This window comes from Wasmannia auropunctata, unplaced genomic scaffold (assembly GCF_000956235.1).
Source record: "Wasmannia auropunctata unplaced genomic scaffold, wasmannia.A_1.0 LD336050.1, whole genome shotgun sequence".
Taxonomy (NCBI): domain Eukaryota; kingdom Metazoa; phylum Arthropoda; class Insecta; order Hymenoptera; family Formicidae; genus Wasmannia; species Wasmannia auropunctata.
In genome coordinates, this window is record NW_012026840.1 from 1,260,846 (window position 1) to 1,280,271 (window position 19,426).

General features: G+C 40.9%; 1 protein-coding gene across 1 annotated transcript in view; it reads left to right on the forward strand.

The window, feature by feature from the left end:
- LOC105451562 overlaps positions 1–19,426 on the forward strand; it is a 246,107-nt gene that overhangs the window by 158,578 nt on the left and 68,103 nt on the right. The window contains exon 6 of the mRNA XM_011692085.1: positions 11,416–11,528. Within this exon, the coding sequence (XP_011690387.1) occupies positions 11,416–11,528 (113 nt within the window). The remainder of the gene's footprint in view (positions 1–11,415; positions 11,529–19,426) is intronic.

Genomic DNA, 19,426 nt, shown 5'->3' on the forward strand with positions numbered 1-19,426 from the left:
ACGTGTGCTCTTCCGAGCTCATCGACGTCTCTTAGATGAGGAAATAGTTTGAGGTACCTTCCACGCTGATTCCCATCTGCCTTACTTATACCTATTTAGTTTTAATTTGGGGAATCTTGTTAGGTTTTTATCGTTTAAAAATATAAATTGTTAATTTCACCTCAAGTAAATTTCTCAAACAAATCATTAATTTCTTGAACGTTCGAAGCTATTTGAATCTGTGGAGAGGATATCAATTTCCACGAACGTCGTTTTCTCACCTTAATACCTTAAGTACACGAGCTCGTCTACGTGCTGGAATCGTTTACACCCTCTTAATACTTACTGCGCATATACGTGCCAATGGCACGTACGTGAACGCGATGCGTAATACAGTTCGTGTGTGATTTAGCGAAAAACAAAAAGAAAATGTTAAAAATTCGGAGACGTCTTCGATTCGCATAATATGCTCGTTTATATCTCGTTTCTCGCACATTCGGTTCACTATTTCGATCCCTCTTTGTACCGTCACTTGAAAAATTGACAAATCCCCTTCTCAGTATCTCCTTCGCGGTTCTTTCCTTTTGCAGCGTGAAGTTAATGCGCTTCGCAACTTTCACATTTTAAAGCTGACAATTTTTGAAACGTGCCGAGTAGAAGTTCAGATCAATACTTTTGCAGTGATGAAAAATAAGATCTCTCTGGAGAGGTATTAAACTTTTTTCACGCCGCAGTACAGTGGACAGGAAAATGAAATAGGACGGGCTATAAAACGAGAAAAACGCTTCACGGTACATCTCGTAGTATCTTTTCCCAGCGATATTTTTCCTCATTTGATATTGGCGATGACAAATACTTCTCTATACTGGGCTGAATACGCGTACGGCTTATATATGAAGCAGAATCATTTTTATCGTATATTTTAGCCCGTGGTTTCTTGATAAGTCTGTAATTTATATTAAAATTGCAAAAAAATTCGTTGCCGTTTAGATCCTTCCTTATCTTTACTGCATGTTCAGATATACGTAATAAGATTCAAAAGTTTCCGGATATCGAGGTTATAAAAGTAGATAAAACGAAACAACAATTTTTTTTTATATGATTTCAATACATTTTTTAGAATAACGAATAATTTTTTTATACTAATATCTTTTTATAATAACATTTTGAATTGTTGTCTTTAAAATGATTTAACATTGTAGAGATTACGCTTTTATATAAATAAATGAATTCACTGCTCTAAAAAAAAATGTATTGAAGTAAAGGGTAATTATATTAAAAATGAAAACCATTGCTTAATTTTATCATCTTTTTTTTATATCCCTGGGTCAGAAATTTTTTTTTGGATCTTACATTTTTGAATGTTTAAATACATAGTATTCTTATATAGATATTACATTCAGATTACCTATATGTTTTTGCGAGCGATACGAAGCACGTTTTACTTAAATTTCATCACGGCACATTGGAGCTTTGAATAGATTGGTGTCATTTTACATTGCAGGTATAAAATCAGCTCGTGCCGGGATAAGCGGCAGTCTGATTTACTCGACGTAGAAAACCGATCCCGCGATTTTCTCGGACTTTGTGCAATCTCTCCTGTTCTCGCTTTCTGTTTCTCTCTCTCTCTCTCTCTCTCTCTCTTTTCTCCCTTTTTAGCATCGGCAATAACACGTCCACTACCTATATTCGCGCGGGGAATTTCGTTTGCCGAGAAATTTTATTTTCCGTTGTTCGACGCGATCGAAATGCAAACGCCCGTCGCCGTTTCTGGCACCGCATCGGTACTTCCGGCTCGCTCAGCGAGACGCGTTATGCACATGCATACGAGATTCTTCCGCCGCGATATGGATTTACGGTAACATCGCGGAAGAATGAAGGAGCATTCAGATGACGTGCCCGTTGCCGCAGTTTCCCCGCTTTTTTTATTCCTGAATTTCTCGCGTGCCTCCACGCTCTCCAATACACCCTTTATGTTCGTACGAATCACTTTTACACTTTGCAATTCTTCACATTACATTACGGTTGGTATAAGAATTTTATAGTTTCTTACATTTCATTAACGCACGAAAAGAACAATTTTGTTAAAAAGTCTAAAAATTTTGCTGAAAACAGATCTGAAAATAATTTTTTGTCAAATCATCAAAATAATGTATTGAAATGTTAAAACTGATAAGCAAAACGTTTTGATATTCTAGCAATCATTTTGACTAACAAAATTATTTTTATTATTGAACAAAAATTATTTTCAAATCTGGATTCAGCAAAATTGTTCTTTCCGTGCGGATTTTGTTGAAAGGTCTAAAAATTTTACTGAATACAGATCTAAAACGCAATTCTTGTTGAATCATGAAAAAATTTTGTTGGAAAGTTGAAAATGATAAGCATGGCTATAAAACATTTTGATATTCTCTGCAATCATTTTCTTTCTTTCCGACAAAATTATTTTGATTATTGAACAAAAATTATTTTCAGATCTGGCTCCAGCAAAATTGTTCTTTCCGTGTTGAAATAAGAATACATTACAAGATCAAGAAGCCGCTTAGAAATTTAACTATAATCAGGTTTTCAGATGCAGAGAAATTGACCAAACTTACAATTCTGCTTCGAAGATAGGATTCAAGAATAATTTAATTCGTCAATTAGATCATTCAACAGAACGATTAAATAAAAATTGAATGTACATCTCTCTTTTTATCCCGCATAAATTAGGATAGCGCAATTAAATTTGTAATTCATATAGTTGACATCGACAATGCAGCTGAATTAACGGTGTTATTCGCATCGCGCAGACGGAGACGGCGCGAATTTGCGCTTTGCATTTCAGCTTTGCACAGACCGCGCAAAGACAGTTACGTCAGGTTTACACTCGGGGAGCATTTCCAGAACTTCGGGAAAATATTTTAGTATTTGCGTTTCCCCGTATGGCGGAACGGTAGAGGGGCGGGGGGAAGAGGCAGGAGAGGAGGCGGAGGGGCAACGTACCGGGAAGGAGGTTACGCGGCGCGTAAGCATCTCTCTCTCGATCGCGCACTCGCTTCGATGCTTACATTCGTCTGGAAATATATAGTTACGGCAAGGGGAACGTTTATCCACACGCAATGTGAGATTCTGCCAGGGAAACATGGATTTGCAAGTGCTACATCGCATGAGCGCGAAGAAGCTTTCTGACAGGACCCCTTCCCCCCGCCCTCCCTGCCCCTCCCTTCTTAACCTTGCTGCTCCGTCTACGCAAACACACATCTCCCGTTTTCCACCTTCGTTTGCTTTATAGAACGCTTTCCGATCGCCTTTTATTTCTTTTTTCTTCCCCGCTTCCTTTCTTTCTCTCTTTCTCCTCATTTTTTATTTTCAAGCTGCCGCAAGAGGTTTATCGATTCTATACGCAAGGCTGAAAGAATAACGGAAATGTCGAGCATAAATCCCCTCGTTCGAATAATAACGCGAAATAATTTTCTTCGCATTTTCAATCGCGGCTCTTAATAATATTGCATGTTGTTGAATAAGTATATTTACAATTTGTTCGAAATTAACTAAATTAATATTTGCTGCAGCCGTATCAATTGTAACGGGTTATTCGCTCGACGATTTCGACTTGAAGTGGCGCTTGACCGCAAGCAAGATATGTGGCATGGTAAATGCTCGCAGCAACGTACGATTAAAAGTAAAGATCGATATACATCGCACAGCAGTATATCACGCTTCGGAGCACCGTATAAGAATATAATCTTCATGCCCTTCGTATCAAAGGATCCGTCTCGACGTGAAATACGTTCTTTCCGCGAAAGTTATTGATTTCACCCTCTACGCGATCGCATCCATGTATGGAAAACAGATCTCGGCGATGGAGGGGGGGGGGGGAGGTGCAGCCGCGCGCTCTCGACAATGCGAGTTTAGAAAAAGCAATCGCCCAAAGTGCCGAAGCTATACGTCATTTATGCAAGAACTTGTTCGCCGACCGTCCGACCGACCATTCGTCCGTTCATCCGTCCGTTCGTCCTGCATGTTCACGCGCTCGTCTTCCGGCCTCGTCATCATCCTCGGCGTGTTACACGTCTTTCGCGACGTCAGATCGGCGAGTGCCTTTCTTGCATTCAAGCTATGCACATAGATTTGCCACGAGGCAATACGTACGTATTCGACGAGGGATGAAGAAACGTTTCGACAAAGCTGCCAGATCCCAATCTCTCGCGCTTTTTCTCCCTTTCTCTCCTTACGGATTCCCCCCCCCCTCTCTCGCCCCCTCTCACCCCCTCCACATCAGCTTTAGAATGTCTCGCACGCTTCCTCGCTTCGTTTATTTCCTTTACATCCGGCGCGGCTTTCGATCCGCGACTTTTACTTTGCCATGCCAAGCGGCTGTCGAAGTGTTTTGTAATCCCGGAAAAGACGTGCCCCGCGAGAAAATTGATTTTACACCCGGGCGCGCGTTCTGTCATGTTCTAAAACGGCATTCAGCCCCTTCGCGGATGGCAGGTGGCGATCCTTTTCACGCCTGATGTCGTATTTCCTCCAGTCTGAATCATATATAATACAGGTATATTGATGGTAACAATGACTAACGATTCGATAACGTGTTAAGCCGACAAATTTGGTTTTAACGTGCTATTAAGAAATTAAAGGAAATGAATGAGGAAATGAGAAAAATTTTCACATCTAAACATCCACAGAAATATAATTTAATTCATAACTGTAAATTTTTATAATTAAATGATTACCTTTTGCTATTACATTGCTGACACAATTTTGAAATTGAATCTTGAAAGAGAATAAGTATTTTATAGAGTTACGAAAGTTAATGGAATAAAAACAGAGAGAGATCTCTTTTCAGATTTTTTTTTTGTTTAAGCAAAGTAACGAGCAAGTTCTTGCTTTATCTGCTTCGTTATCGTGATATTTGTGAAATCACGCTAATATTACCACGTAAAATGTATTAATCTATCGCTAATGAAGAACGAGACCACAGGGCGAATATGCAATATTTATTATTGGCCTCATGCTGTTTGAACCGTTCAACCGTACTCTCAATTACCAGTAAATTTCATGTGGTTGCGATACTGTAGGGCATTCGCAAATCAGATACATGTAGTTATACACAAAAATTTTTTAAAAATTAGAGAAAAAAAAATTTAAGGAATCTTATAAGTATAATGCATACACAAGGTAACTTCCTGTAACTCGATCATTCGAAATATCTATGTTGTCTTTAATGATACGAAAAAATCTCAAAGAGAAGAATTGTTCGTTTCGAAGGGACAAATATTATCATACCTAAGCAAAAATTTTTTCTAATAGTTTCTACAACTATATTTAGAGTTCTTAATTAACTCGTACTACTTCAAAACATAAAATTCAAAATTAATCGCATACCTAAGTACCGACGACGTGCTATAATTATTAAATTACACTCGAAATTACACTTGTGTATTTTGTAAAATCGAAATATAGATTACTTATTAAACGTCTTTTACACGTGTATGAGGATACGCGCTATGAAGCTAGAATATATGCTTTTATTTCACAGCACATTTCTCGAAACTTGACTATGAATGCAATATGAACTGACGATCGAAATTCACGATAAACGCCACGGCTTATATGACAAACCGTTGAAAATTCCGGAGCTACACACACCAGACGAATTAAGTGTTTTCGCGCAAAAGCCGTTTAAAACGCGATTATACGCGCAAAACGTCCCCAGCGCGTCCGTATAGAACGCGCGCGTACACCAAACAGAATGAAATTTAGTTGGCCAATTACCAAGATAATAAGCTTTGAAAATTAAGCATAATAACCGGCCGGTTTGGCGCGCGAAAGGATTATTAATGCAAATGAAATCAATAAGCGGATGAACGAAAGGTTGGCCGAATTGCGCACGGTTCACCGAGCTATGCGCCGCTCTGTTGCGAGAGAATTTAATCATGATACTTGTCCATGATACTTAATATTTGTTCGCTAATTGCCACGCGTCATATATATATATATATATATATATATATATATATATATTTCTCCGCAATTCATTTTCCCTACATTACGTTATTGTCTCTTATCTCCGCGTCCGCGCTTTATTTTCGCTTTGTCACTTCTATTCCATTTTTCTGCATTACATTTTCACTTAGTCATTAATGTAGCCCCGCGCCAGACGCTCGCTCGCGGCTACGTTTTACGAGACGAGAAACTAAATTTAATGTCGTTAAAAATGTTTTCTCACTGTCACATTGCCGCGCGCGCAGCCGTTTCCCTAACGTAAGGTACGTAGAATTTGCACGAATTTCCTGTTTGCAATATCTTACTGCTCGGCGAAGAACGATATAAGACTTCGAGAGGTAGCGCAAATACTCGGCGCCCCCGTGAAAAGTTTATTTTCGAAGGTTTTCCAACACGATCGGAATTCGGATCAGATCGCGGGAAGAAGTTCGTTACAGTAACGAACCAGCAAACCTTTTACCGGACCCGTGGCGCGCCCGACTCCTTAATTTTGTTCTCCAAGTAAAGAAGCGTCGGGGTAGAGAAGGGGGTCTGTTATTGGGCAAATCCACAGACACATATACACACGTGTGTGTGTATGTGTGTGTATGTGTGTGCACGCGCGCGCGCGTCTGCAATGAACGGGTACAAACTTCCTCAAACGCGCGACTATATGAGCGTGAAAAATAGGTATAGGTATACTTTATAAGTGCCGAACTTCGCTATTAGCTAACCCTTTTCGGATGATTTCGCAAAACTTTCGAATATTGGTTTTGACGAAATTGTTCATACTTGGCAGAAGTTTTCGCGACAGCGTGAACTAAACTTCTAAGGCATAAAAATAGATATTGTGAATCGTAAATTGGAACGTATCCACTTAATGCTATCTTTCGTAATGTAAAGAGAAGCACAGCAATTCCATTCGCTTTATTAAAAGAAATTTTGTTCAAATTAAATGCTACACGGAAAGAATAGTTTTGCTGGATCCAGATCTGAAAATAATTTTTGTTCAATAATCAAAATAATATTATGAGAAAGTCCAATTAATTGCTAGAATATCAAAACATTTTATAGCATGCCTAACATTCTTAACTTTCCAACAAATTATTTTGATTATTGAACAAAAATTATTTTCAAATCTATATTTAGTAAAATTTTTAGACCTTTCAACAAAATCGTTCTTTCCGTGTACACATGATTTTTTTTTACAGGAAAATCAGAGTTTATGCTATACTTTTTTAAGGCATAAAATCAGGTTTTAATATTACATACGTACGCAAACTGTTTTTCTGCTTCTCTTCTTTACATTATTATTATTGGGGGAACGATAGATTAATATGTTGCAGAAGATAAAAGTCCATCTCATTCCTGCGTGCTATATTTGTATACTCTTCATTCTCTCTTCCCCAGGAATAAAAAGTCTTTTATTTCTTCGTCTGTATGTAGTTAAGAGCTCAGTGGCTTCCGTTGCCCCAACTTTTTGTTCGCAGACAGAAGTGCATCTAAGCTTCATTAAACACAGGAAAGTAAATGCACGCGTATTCCCGCAAACTTTTTGCAAATATTTTCTAACGAAAAAGAGAAAGAAATGATATATCGCAATAATCCAACGTGTAAAGTTTTGGAGCGAGCACGGATTTCACTTTATTCATTTTACTCTCATTCACGAAAATTAATGTTTGGTGGATCGTGTAGGGAGTTTGTAGAGCGTACTTTGGCTTCCACGGGAATCAACGCTGAGCTTTAGTGCAAAAATTTGCATTTTAATATCTTCATACCAACATTGAGAAGTTCTTCTCGTACTTCGCGAGACGTTTTGAAATGCAAGATCTTTGCAATAACAGAGAGGGAGGATTCTCGGTAAATGCGCTGACGCTTAAATAAACTTAATATAGCATAATAAAACATGATAAGATTACGACGGAATTAAAAATATATGCGGTGATCGTTTAAACTGTGAATTTCGATACCTTAAAAACTATTATAACGTTTAATGCTGTAAAAAAATTACGCAATTTCACACTTCCGATTAGAAAGTTACAAGTATAACTTCGGAGTCTTTGTTGCGAGACACATTCTTTATAAAAATAGCTATCTCATAATGTACGCGCAGTAAAGTTTATCGTCCACGATTAAAATCCCTGCGGACGATAAAGTTCCACTGTATTCCGGCAGCACGGGAATTTTCTTCGAGTCGCGAACAAATTGTGATTCCGCGTTCATGAAACCCTCGAAGGCTCGCTCGCGCCTCATGGAACTTTATAAGTCCCATCTCACGGTTCTCGCTGGCATCTGCGTGGAAATTTACGCGCGGTTTCGCCATAACGTGGCTATCGACTTCACCCCGTCCACGGGAATAAACTTGCCTTAATGGCATACTGAATCGGTTTAACGTCTCGATAGATGCCGAAAAGGATTTCGCCCTCACCGGGGGAAACGGCCGCCGACGCTTTCGTCTAATGCTTTCCAAAATTTGCATCCTAATCTTTGTAAACCCCGCAGGGATTACCGCCGCCGTCTTCTTTCATCGTCTCGAGGATTTGCTTAACCTCGGCTTTCTTTGAGAGGCGACTCTCGTCCCACCACGATCGATATAACATTTTACAGAATCTCCCCTAAAGTGCACGCCTTGTAACACGGAAAAATATATTAGAAATATGCAGAGTATATATAAATTAGCGTTTAAAGTATATGTCTAGATTTAATTTTTAAGTGCTTTATATTACGAGTATATATTGATATTTATTATAATAAATCGTACACCTTCGTAACAGCGTCTGATCAAAATTAATAATGCCGACGTAGGTAGCGGCGCGCATCATTAATGATATCTGACCACAAAAGTTCACCGAATGAATCGTATACCACCGAATGGCGGGCCAAACGACGTCTGATAAGTTGGATGAAATTCAATATAAGTTCGAGCGTCAATTAATCAGAAAATTACCGCAAATACCGGCGATATTATCGGCACCTAGAAACGTCGCGCAAGTTTCGGAACGCATCGCAGAGGGCTAGTCCGCCGGATTGGCCGCTAATCAAATACAGAATGGGGGCGAGGGGACGAAGGTAGAAGATTTATTGTAAGTAAATACAATTAGGAGTTACGAGTGCCTTCGAGTAACCTTTGGCCCCAGCTGACGCTAACCCAACTACAGCGAACCTGACCTAACTAAATAATCGAATTAGAGGTGCCTTCTACCGCGATGGCGCCCCCTCCCCCCGCCTCCCTCCCCTTCCGCGCTACGAAGTCCATTTCTCGTCTTCTCCTCATCCGCTTCTAACTTACATTCGACACGATCCCCGGACCGTATTCGCGGAATTGGTCCTGAGACAGTAAATTGACTGTGGCTTGGCAACGGACACGATTTCTCAGGTGTTGCAACGGTTGTTCGCCGACATGATCTCCGTCGCATTCAGAACGGAGCCTGAATAGGAAATGATAGGTGTTGATAAATGAGATCTTTAATATCGGCGAGATATTGTAAACTGTTAAATTTGTTTATCGCAAATTTATCTAAATATGCATAGGCAAAAAAGTGGGTACATAGGAGAATACATGTAAAAAAATTTTTTTTTAATCAAAATTTGTTTTCTATTTTCTATTTGATGATTAAGTTCACGGAAAGAACGATTTTGTTGAAAGACCTAAAAATTTTGCTAAAAACAGATCTGAAAATAATTTTTTATTGAATCATCAAAATAATTTGTTGGAATGTTAAAACTGATAAGTTTAATGTAAAACGTCTTGATATTCTAGCAATCATTTTGACTTTCGCACAAAATAATTTTGACTATTGAACAAAAATTATTTTTAGATCTGGATTCAGCAAAATTGTTCTTTCGGCGTTGGCATATAATTTTGTGTCGATTAAATTTTCAAAATCTGTAAGCTAAATTTTCTATTTTCCGTGAAGCAATAAAAGTACATGGAAATTCAAACTGGTTGTTAGAATATCAAAACATTTCACAGCAATGTTTATCTTTTTTTAAAAAAATTTCTAACAAAATTATTTTAACGATCCAACAAAATTATTTTCAAATCCGCATTCAGCCAAATTTTGGGATTTTTCAGCGAAATCATTCTTTCCGTGCAGAAACATCGCTCTTCCATAATCCTTCTCGGGCGAGGATAGGCGTCGCTTTGCCTGCGGACAGATTCGTATGCGCGGCGTTTCTCACAAAGTGCGAAGTTCCTTCGCGACGAAGTTGGGATATCGATACCCAACGATTCGACGAAACACTATGCCCTGCCTGCTTTCTAAGCAGCTTTCGAGCGCGACAAACGATCCCCCTCGATTCCCGATCGACGTCTGATCAATCTCGACGAAACATCGTGCCTTCTTTGGAGTGCGCGACTCCACGCGTTGAAAATGTATACAACTTCTCTTTACGTTTCAGAAAGTTTTCGGGCTCGCAGCGCGGTTCGATAACGAAACTTTCGCTTGTCCGAGTTTCTACAACAAGTTCGCATTTTGTGCAACGATATATCGACACGCATTTCAAATATAGTCTAATTCTGAGTCCATGTGGTTCTTGTTCACGTTTCTCATAGAGATTAATTTGAGATGACAATAAAATTTTCTGTGCAAGCAAGATTAATTAAATAGGGAGTCTGTAAGATTTTTTTAGAAAGAAACTGAAGATAAAAGATAATTGGTAAATAATAATAAAATAATTATTAACTGGAAATGATAGATTTCTTGACGATCATAATAGCCCGTCAAAATATTAAGTAAAATAAAAAATGGTGATAATAAATATTAATTATAAATATTAATAAATATTAATTATTATCATTTATTATTTTACTTGATATTTTGACGGGCTATTACGATCCGTCGAAAAATCTATCATTTCCAGATTGCGGACAACGCAAGCAGATAGGCGGTCATTGATTTATAATGGCTGGCAAATGGCTACGTCACCGCGCGCATTCATCGCGAATTGTTCGTTTTTTTTACGTCCGCCGAATTTCTTGAAGCCCCCGCTTGAAAGGGCCCTTTTTATTGGCGGGCTATCGGCGAAACCGCGCCACGTCCGATAAGGGCGGCCCGTCAATAAAAGCGCATCGGTGATTTACGAGCCGTGCGCCGGAATGATGACAAAAACAACGCCGCAATAAATTGCAGCGAGTACATCGGCGGCCGCCCGCCGCGGGGTTATTTGCTGTATATCACTTTGAAAGAATCCGTAAATTTGCCTGCCGCGCGCGCCAAGATCCAGTCGTAAATACCGTGATCGTGGCCGTAGGTCGGCGCGTCGTACAGCGAGGCGGACGCGGCCGGGTCGCTACTCGCGCGACGTACGTACACATATAGAGGTAAACCATCCCCCCCCCTCCACCCCCCCGTAGTAATTTATCACACGCTAACGTTTTCTTTTATTGTCGCAACGCATAAAAGCCGGCGCGCATACGAAGCAGCCAGCGTTACACGCTATAATGCGAAAACGCGCGTGTTTCAGGATAAACGAGAACACAACGCGGTCCCAGTTCCTGGCCTACTTCAGCTTCTCGTCCAAAGCGAGCACGTCCGTCGGCTGGCCGGTGAGGGGCGGACATCCGGTTAACAATACGGGTAAGATGTTTAGCTCGCTTTTGTGATGAAAAATGAAATTATGTTACGTTCTAACGCTCAGCTTCCGGGACGTATACGTATACCTACATTTTCCATTTGTGAATTTCGCAGAGCGTATTACTCAACGTTGACAATTTCAGCTGACTGAATCTCCATTTTCTGATGGGCGATTCCGGGAGAAACTGATTTCTCTGCAGAATTATTTGTATCTCTAGAATTGTCCAAGCTGAACAAGTGACAATATACGCGACTATATTCTAAACTGTTTCGAATTCAACAGTGATCGGCGAAAACACGGAAAGAATTACGATTTTGTTGAAAGATCAAAAAATTTTGCTAAATATAGATCTGAAAATAATTTTTTGTTGAATCATCAAAATAATTTATTGGAATGTTAAAACTGATAAGCATTGCTGTAAAACGTTTTGATATTCTAGCAATTATTTTGACTCTTGCACCAAATTATTTTGATTATTGAACAAAAATTATTTTCAGATCTGGACTCAAAATTGTTCTTTCCGTGAAAGTTAACGTTTTTTCTTTTTGTTGCATTTTTTTTTTTATATCGACGTTCGATATATCGACGACGAAATCGTTCCGGATCTCGTGTTATCGCGATAACCGATAACGTGCCTAAAGTCACAAGGCAATCACGAAAGCGGTGATCTGTTGAACAAGTGAGATTATAGTGCTACGTAAACTTGGTCGCCTGGCTGCGCTCGCTCCGCACGTCCTGTGTTTCGGACCGCTCCTATCATAGACTATTGCTCAAACTACACCGCCAACAACCTAGTTCAGCTATCGGCTCCCCCATGACGGTAACTTCATCTTCCTGTAAATTACACCCCCGTGGTGTGGTTTATCACGCGGAATGTTCAACTGCGCGGGCAATCTACGGTATAGATAGCGTCCTTCTTAACACCCTCGACGACAAATTTACGCCGGCCCGACAAGAGTAGAGTTTTCTGTTTCGCCGGCGTTTACGTGAGCACGCCAACTGCCTGCGTATATATACTCGCGCGCGTTCGCCATCTTTTCCACGAGGGAATGAAGGGCGAAGGGCCGTTTTCGGAGATTCTCGGAGTAAATAAAACCGTCGCCCGCAATATTTTTGCGAATCAAACAGCAGCGTATACGGGTATATATATATACGTATATTCTCTCGTGAATTGGGGGGAGGGGAGAAGCAATTTTATTCGAATCTTTCGCGAAAGCCGCGTGGTGAACGGAAACAAACTATTAACTAACTCGCTAAAGCGTAAACCCCGTAGTATGTTCGCAAATTATCGATGCGCGTTTTGCATGTAAAATCAAGTTATACGCGTTAACCTTGTTGCCATATTCGATTAAAGCATACGCTGGGCGAACGTTCGTTCAGGGCGTTCAGGCCTTCCTGGTCTCGTGTCTCCTGTAAAATTCACAAAAATCGTAAAATTCGTAAAAATCAGGACCGCGGCGATGAAAAAAAGGCGAAAAACGGCGGAGGAAGGAGAGGAGCCAGTTTGTAACGTCAGGTTTTTCCACGTGTGTTACGTATTCTTCTCTTGCGACGAGAAATCCGGATGGAACGTACGGGGCGTATATAGCTTTCGAGCGTTTGACGATTTTGAAAATTCTCGGGCATCGGACAGAGGTGGAAAACGTTAATGGCGAACGCTGCAGGACTCGGAGGAGTAATCAAACCGTGCGAATTTATACTTGCGCGAGTAGTACGGGAAGATAATTTTTTCCCTCTATAGTTAGTGTGAAAATTATACGAGCTTAAGTGCGGACCGATCCGCGCTTTAAGCGAAGGATGGGAAACGGCGGGCCGCGTTCGGCTCTCCGAAGCCATTTAGCCGTCGAAAGCGTTAGTAATCGAAAGCGTTAACGGGCTAAATCTCGAATATCGATTCTCCCTGGGTATGCGATCTCTATCTTCAAATGCGACGGGCTTCTAATCTCCGAGCGTAATCGACGCTTCTCTGTACAGATCTAGCCTGGGTTATCTTTGAGACGTGAGAATTTTTTTTAAGATAGTCGAATTGGAATATTGTTGTGTTACTCGTATTACAATTTTCGTGGCAAGAGAAAAAAAATATGCCGTGAGCAGTTTAGAGATCAAATTAAATTTATCATGTTTTTGTACTGTGACAAATTTCTTCTCGTGGCGCGCCCAATTATGAATACTAATCTCGCGAATTTTTTTTATTTACAATCGATCGACGAGTATTTGATCTCGTATCGTTTTAATAGCTGTGCTGTGGAAGTTGGAGATACGCCGTAGGTAGCGAGAAAATTGAAAAGCCCTTTTAAAAAAATTGCGCGACGCTCTTATGAGAAAAGTTTCGTGTATATGTGCCTTTGGACTTTCGCGTCTAGTAATATTGTGTAATGACGTACCGGAGTTCTTTGACTTACCGTCACCCCGCGAGAAACATACGCCGTATTCGCGAACAACTGGTGCACCGAGACCCCTCGCTAGGAAATAAAATAAAATAAAATAAAATTAAAAAATAACGCATGAACGTTTTCATCATTTTATTTCTTATTACATCTGTATTTAGAAGAAAAAGTGCTTTCTCTGCAGTTTTCAAACTGAATTTTATATAACGTTCATGTTACGCACATATATATTAAGTTATATACGGTCACCTTTAATTCTTGATGGTGTTTTCAGTAGCCTTAAATGCAAAGAAAAAAGACAGTCTTACATACACAAAAATATTCTCACAGCGTACATTTTTATTAACATATTTTTCGACCGGATTTAAGTTCGACAATTCACAATTGGCGATACGTATTACAAAGCATCTTTTGAAGAAATCACAATAAGTGTATCGCGCTTTCGAGCGATCGTACGACAAATTTAAGTCGTGTAAGTCGGAAACGGATTGTAATCAGCAGTTTTTTTTTTTCGTCGTCGCGTGGCTAAAAAGTTGTGTGTCAAGAGCGGCAGAAGAGCGGCGAGAGATCGAAGGATGTAGACAAATCCACGCGCGGAAGATAAAAGCGATTTCGATAAGATCTTTTCTCCATACGGCGTGCTGTAACGAGTGCGACAACGATTCTCGATTATCCCGGGGGGGGAGACCGCGCCGGGCGATCCATATGCACAGGACGTACGACCAGGGAGACGTGACTGTCACTCCGCCATCCGGATGAGAGAGGTCTTTTTTGACGTCGGCCCACGTCCTATTGGGAAACGTGCGAGAGGCGGCGAACGTAGGACGAAGAGCATCGAGAAAAGGTGTCCTCGCGCGAGAGGGAACGAAAGGCAACGTGCAGATAGGAGAGAGAGAGAGAGAGAGAGAGGAAGGCAACATCAGGCGGAGGCGCCGCCCGATTGACAAACAGATCAATCGTGGATGGAAAGACGATCCGCTGCCTTACAGCTCGACCTGGCTCCAGTTCTCTCCCTCTCTCTCTCTCTCTCTCTCTCTTTCTCTCTCTCTTCTCCCCTCCTTTCTCTCCGCTTCTCTTTCTCCTTCGGTCTCTCCACATGTACATTTACGCAACCCGCGCGCTCGCTCGCTAGACGAGGGAAGAGAGTCGGGCCCTTCCGTTCTCGAATTTATCTCCCGCTCAGAAGAACTGGCCGACGTCTTCCTGGGTGATTTATAAGAAGAGGAAGCTATTGTACAACGGAGAAAGGCCGCTGTCCAAAGAGAATATTATTTTCAGAATGCGCCGATGTGTGTGTCTTTTATCCGCCCGGGCGTAAATCGCGCAAGAAGAAACAACGTTTACGTACATAAGATGCCTTGACTCTGTCTTTAATCTAACCGAATTTGATTCATGATCCGCTTTTATATGTTTGCCTGGCAGTCGTTTCAAACTGATTGTGCGCATTTATTTATTATACGCGCGAAGTATATTTAAAATGTAAGAAGACATTAAACTGGATGTATATAGGCATGTGAAGCAACCCAGTTAAGAAATGCCAACAGATCGGTAGGTAATATTAATATTATTCGATTAATGAAACGATCAGCGAGAAACCCAGCCAATTTACAAGCCCGTACTATCGCTCGATCCTATTTCTCCCTTTCTCGTCTTCGTGCAATCGCACGGTCACGTAAACTGCACTTACGGGAGAAGTGCTCTTAGCCGGCGCAGTTAAGATAGATTATTCTACTGAAATTCCGGCGCAAATCTCGGCGCACTTCTTTACGTACATCCACTACTGAAATTCCAGCAGATTTCGTCCCTATTTTTGTATTTAAGGGAACTATTATTCATAATTATTGCAACAATGTCAGAAACTTTTTTCTCTGCATTAAAAAAAAAAAATTAATACTGACAGAGCGAGAGGACGAGTAATGAAGAGAGATGTTTTCAAATAAAATAAAATAACTTTCTATTTAATTAGAGTATATTTTGGTAGGTTTGCTATTACATTTTTTCACACATTTTCGTAAATATGTTTTTCATGAACTTATAATTGGGTTAACGATATGTGCACTTTTTATATACGTTTTATTTCAATATGATGTACACACACAAACATACATATATTCGAGCACTTTCTAATTTCTCAATTCGCAAACATTCATTCGGCAAGTAAAACGCGTCGACAAACATTTGCATCGAAATAACGCGGCACATTCACGCGCTATTTCACACCGCATTCCCCGCTGATCCTCCGGCCATGTTACCATCCATTTAAAAACCAAAAACGTATCATCAAATGGTCGACTGCCGTACTAAATTCGGTAAAAACTGCTCGCTCTGAATTATATAGCTGCAATTAATTAATCAGGTGAATGTGCAGATGTATTCACTTTCGCGTAATTAAAATTTAACGTGGAATGTCATATAAAATCGGGGGGAATTTACATGATAAAGAATTGAAATCCGTATTTCCGTGTGCGAAAAAAAGAAACTCCTGCGCTTCGTTCGAGGACCGGCGCGGGCGGTATAGGTACCCGCTGAAAAGTTAATTGCGCTTATTGCGACTCCGTTGTTCATTTCCCTTTTTTTCCCTCCCCGACTTCTTTTTACCTTCTTCAACGCCTATGCAATTTTCGTAGCTTTTCCGCCTGAAACGCAACGCACGATGTTTCGGGGTCGCGAGGGCAAAAGAGCCCGCTGCTTCGTCGTGCCGCAAGTTTCTCCGGCGAATGAATAGAGCAAAGGGGGAGAGAGAGGGAGAGAAAAAAGAGGGCGAGTTATCCCCGTGGAAAAATTTCGTCGACTCGCGGAAACTCCGAGGTATACCCTATACCGCGCAGCGGGAGGAATGAACATCCTTTCGCCTCTTCGCGTTCGCCTCTTTTTTTTTTTTTTCTTTTCCTCGCAGCATTTCCGCCTCGGGTTCGTTACGGCGCGGCGCGCCGCGCCGCGAAGGAGAGTCTTCGCGCGCGTCTTCTATACGGGCATTTACATAGGAGTCCTCACTTTCTCTCCTCCTTTCTGTCGCCGTATTAAAGCACTTCAAGGCACAAGGCGGGAAGTGAGTTTCTCGGTGCGGGCGCACCTCCGGCAATTGCGCCCGCTTTACGAAAAATCGGCTGACGACGTTTACATTAGCGCGCAAAAGTATATATTATAGTTGTGCATATCTTTTTTTCTTTATATTCCTCGCTGCGGCGACTCATAATCTTGTTACGAGATAACGGAGATTATGTAGATAATGCCTTTTCTTTTTTAAGTCGACCTTTTGTCGAAGTTTTCTCCCTTTTGCAGCCTGGTTAATCGCGTTCTTTTATTAATATTCGCTGTTACAGCGCGAAAGGCAAGGTTGACGAATATAATACCTATACGGGTTATCGCAGTTATACAATATATTTATATCGTGCAGCAGCGAGTGTCGCGAAACTTTTCCTTTGATGTCATTAGCACGGTTACCGGGGCTCTATCTGTTTGAGCCGTGTCCGCGCTAACGAGGCAACTTTCCGGAGCAAACTAACGCTCGGTTAATAAAACTCGATACTCTTTCAATTACACGTACAATTAACGAGCTCCGAGTTTTTTTAAAAGCCAAACAATTGACGCCCATTAACTATATACCGGTTCAATTATCATCCGATTGATCGCGCGCGCCCCGCGTGTACCTTTAAGAAATTAGTACCAACTTCGCCGCGCTTGTTATCAAATAATTAGCGACCCGGCTGCGCCGAGTCGTCGTCGACGCTTTTTTTTACTGTCGTCGCGATGGCGCGGTGGCCGATTTAATCGATCGTAAGCGGGTTCAATCGATGCTGCAAAAAGGGGTTTCCGCGTCTCGGACCGGGGGAGGGGAGGAGGGGGGGGGGAGAACGCCTCGAGGACACGGAGGTGCAGTGAAGGACGAAGAAATTTCCGTGTTTTAAGGTAGAAAAGCGAAAAGGGCGGGGCCGTTTGCGGTAGAAATGGTTGAAGGAGCGGTTTGCGCACAGGGGGAAAAGATCGAAGCGGCGGAGATGCAAAGGGCACTATACGTACTATAAATCGAAAAAAAAGAACCCTTGTGCCCGAAGGTGGACGCATACCATGTCTAATGGATTCGCTCATTATGACAATTGCACACGTCGGAGCTATAAAGCTAAGCAAAGAAGGAGACGGTGGAAAATCAAGCTCCCCTCCTCCCCCCTCCTCCCCGATCTTTCCGTTTTCTTTTAGTAGAAAGAGAAATGTGACGGCGAAACGTACCTTATAATACACTGCACGCAGATGGTGCAGAGATACGACAACAGAAATCGCCGTGCGCTGCAGCAACACGGCAGAACCCTTTGTGGTTGGAAATCCCCTTGTTTAACGGTAGAAAATAAAAATGTTATCTATACCATTAAACAAACCTCATGTGCCGCCGTGATATTAAAGTGATATTAATGCCTTTTTCATATTCGCGTGCAGCTGGCAGTAATGAATACCGAGTCTATTATGCGTTTATGGAAATCATGTGTTTGCATACGTTATGAAAGTGGAATAATTGGACGCGTAACGGTTTGTCAATCACCGTTTGAATATTACAACAATCGGCGCGGACGCATTGATTTGCCTATTCGAAAACAGCTTTGAACCTCAATATTTTCGCATAATGTGGATATTAATTAATAACGGATATCCCCCGACTTATGATGAATTGTATAAATCGCCAATATCAAATACCGAGAGGTCGCGTTTAATTCATCATTATAATGTTTATACGATACATGTATATTATATATGAAATGTTTATTAAAAGAGCCTCTAAAAAGTCCATTACGCATCAGGCATTTGATGCTTTTAAGAATTTGCATTATAAAATTTACGTTACAAACCAACCAGCGTTCCTTCTTTACTTATTGTTATATTTATTATGTATATAAGCACTGATTCAATTTACATCATGTCGCATATGTGATAATTATCAACGACATGGAAATGCAAGTTATTTACATGCTGCAAACTCGTAGCCCGTGACTAAATTGATATTGCATTTGGTATTGTCGTATATTGAATAATAATCTATAACACATGGGCAATATTTCGGCCTAGTTTAGTTTGCAATATTTCGCGAGCCGAGTCTCGAAAATATTAATTGAGAATCATGCGAGCCGGATGCGGGATATCTCGTTAGCCCGTTCTAATTGGCCTGCGCGCGTGTTGTCGTTGACGCGTCCGCCCATTTTCCACTTTTCGAATTTTTCACGAAGCCGCCAGACGTATCAATTATTTTCGCTCTTTTGGCAAATCGTTCGCGCTCGGCGAAGCCCGCGCGCGCCCGTCGGACAGCCGGAAATTGAGGTGGACCGTCGCTTTAACTGATGGCGTTCAACGATTACCTGCGCCTTAATGAGCTTACAGAAAACATTTCATCGGCAGCACAGCAAATATATGCTCTGTTAATATATGAGAAAATTAATATTAAAAATTAGTTTTAAAATTATTCATTTGACATTTCCGATAATTGGATGAAAAATCTCTCCCATATATATTTTTTTAATTATCGAAGA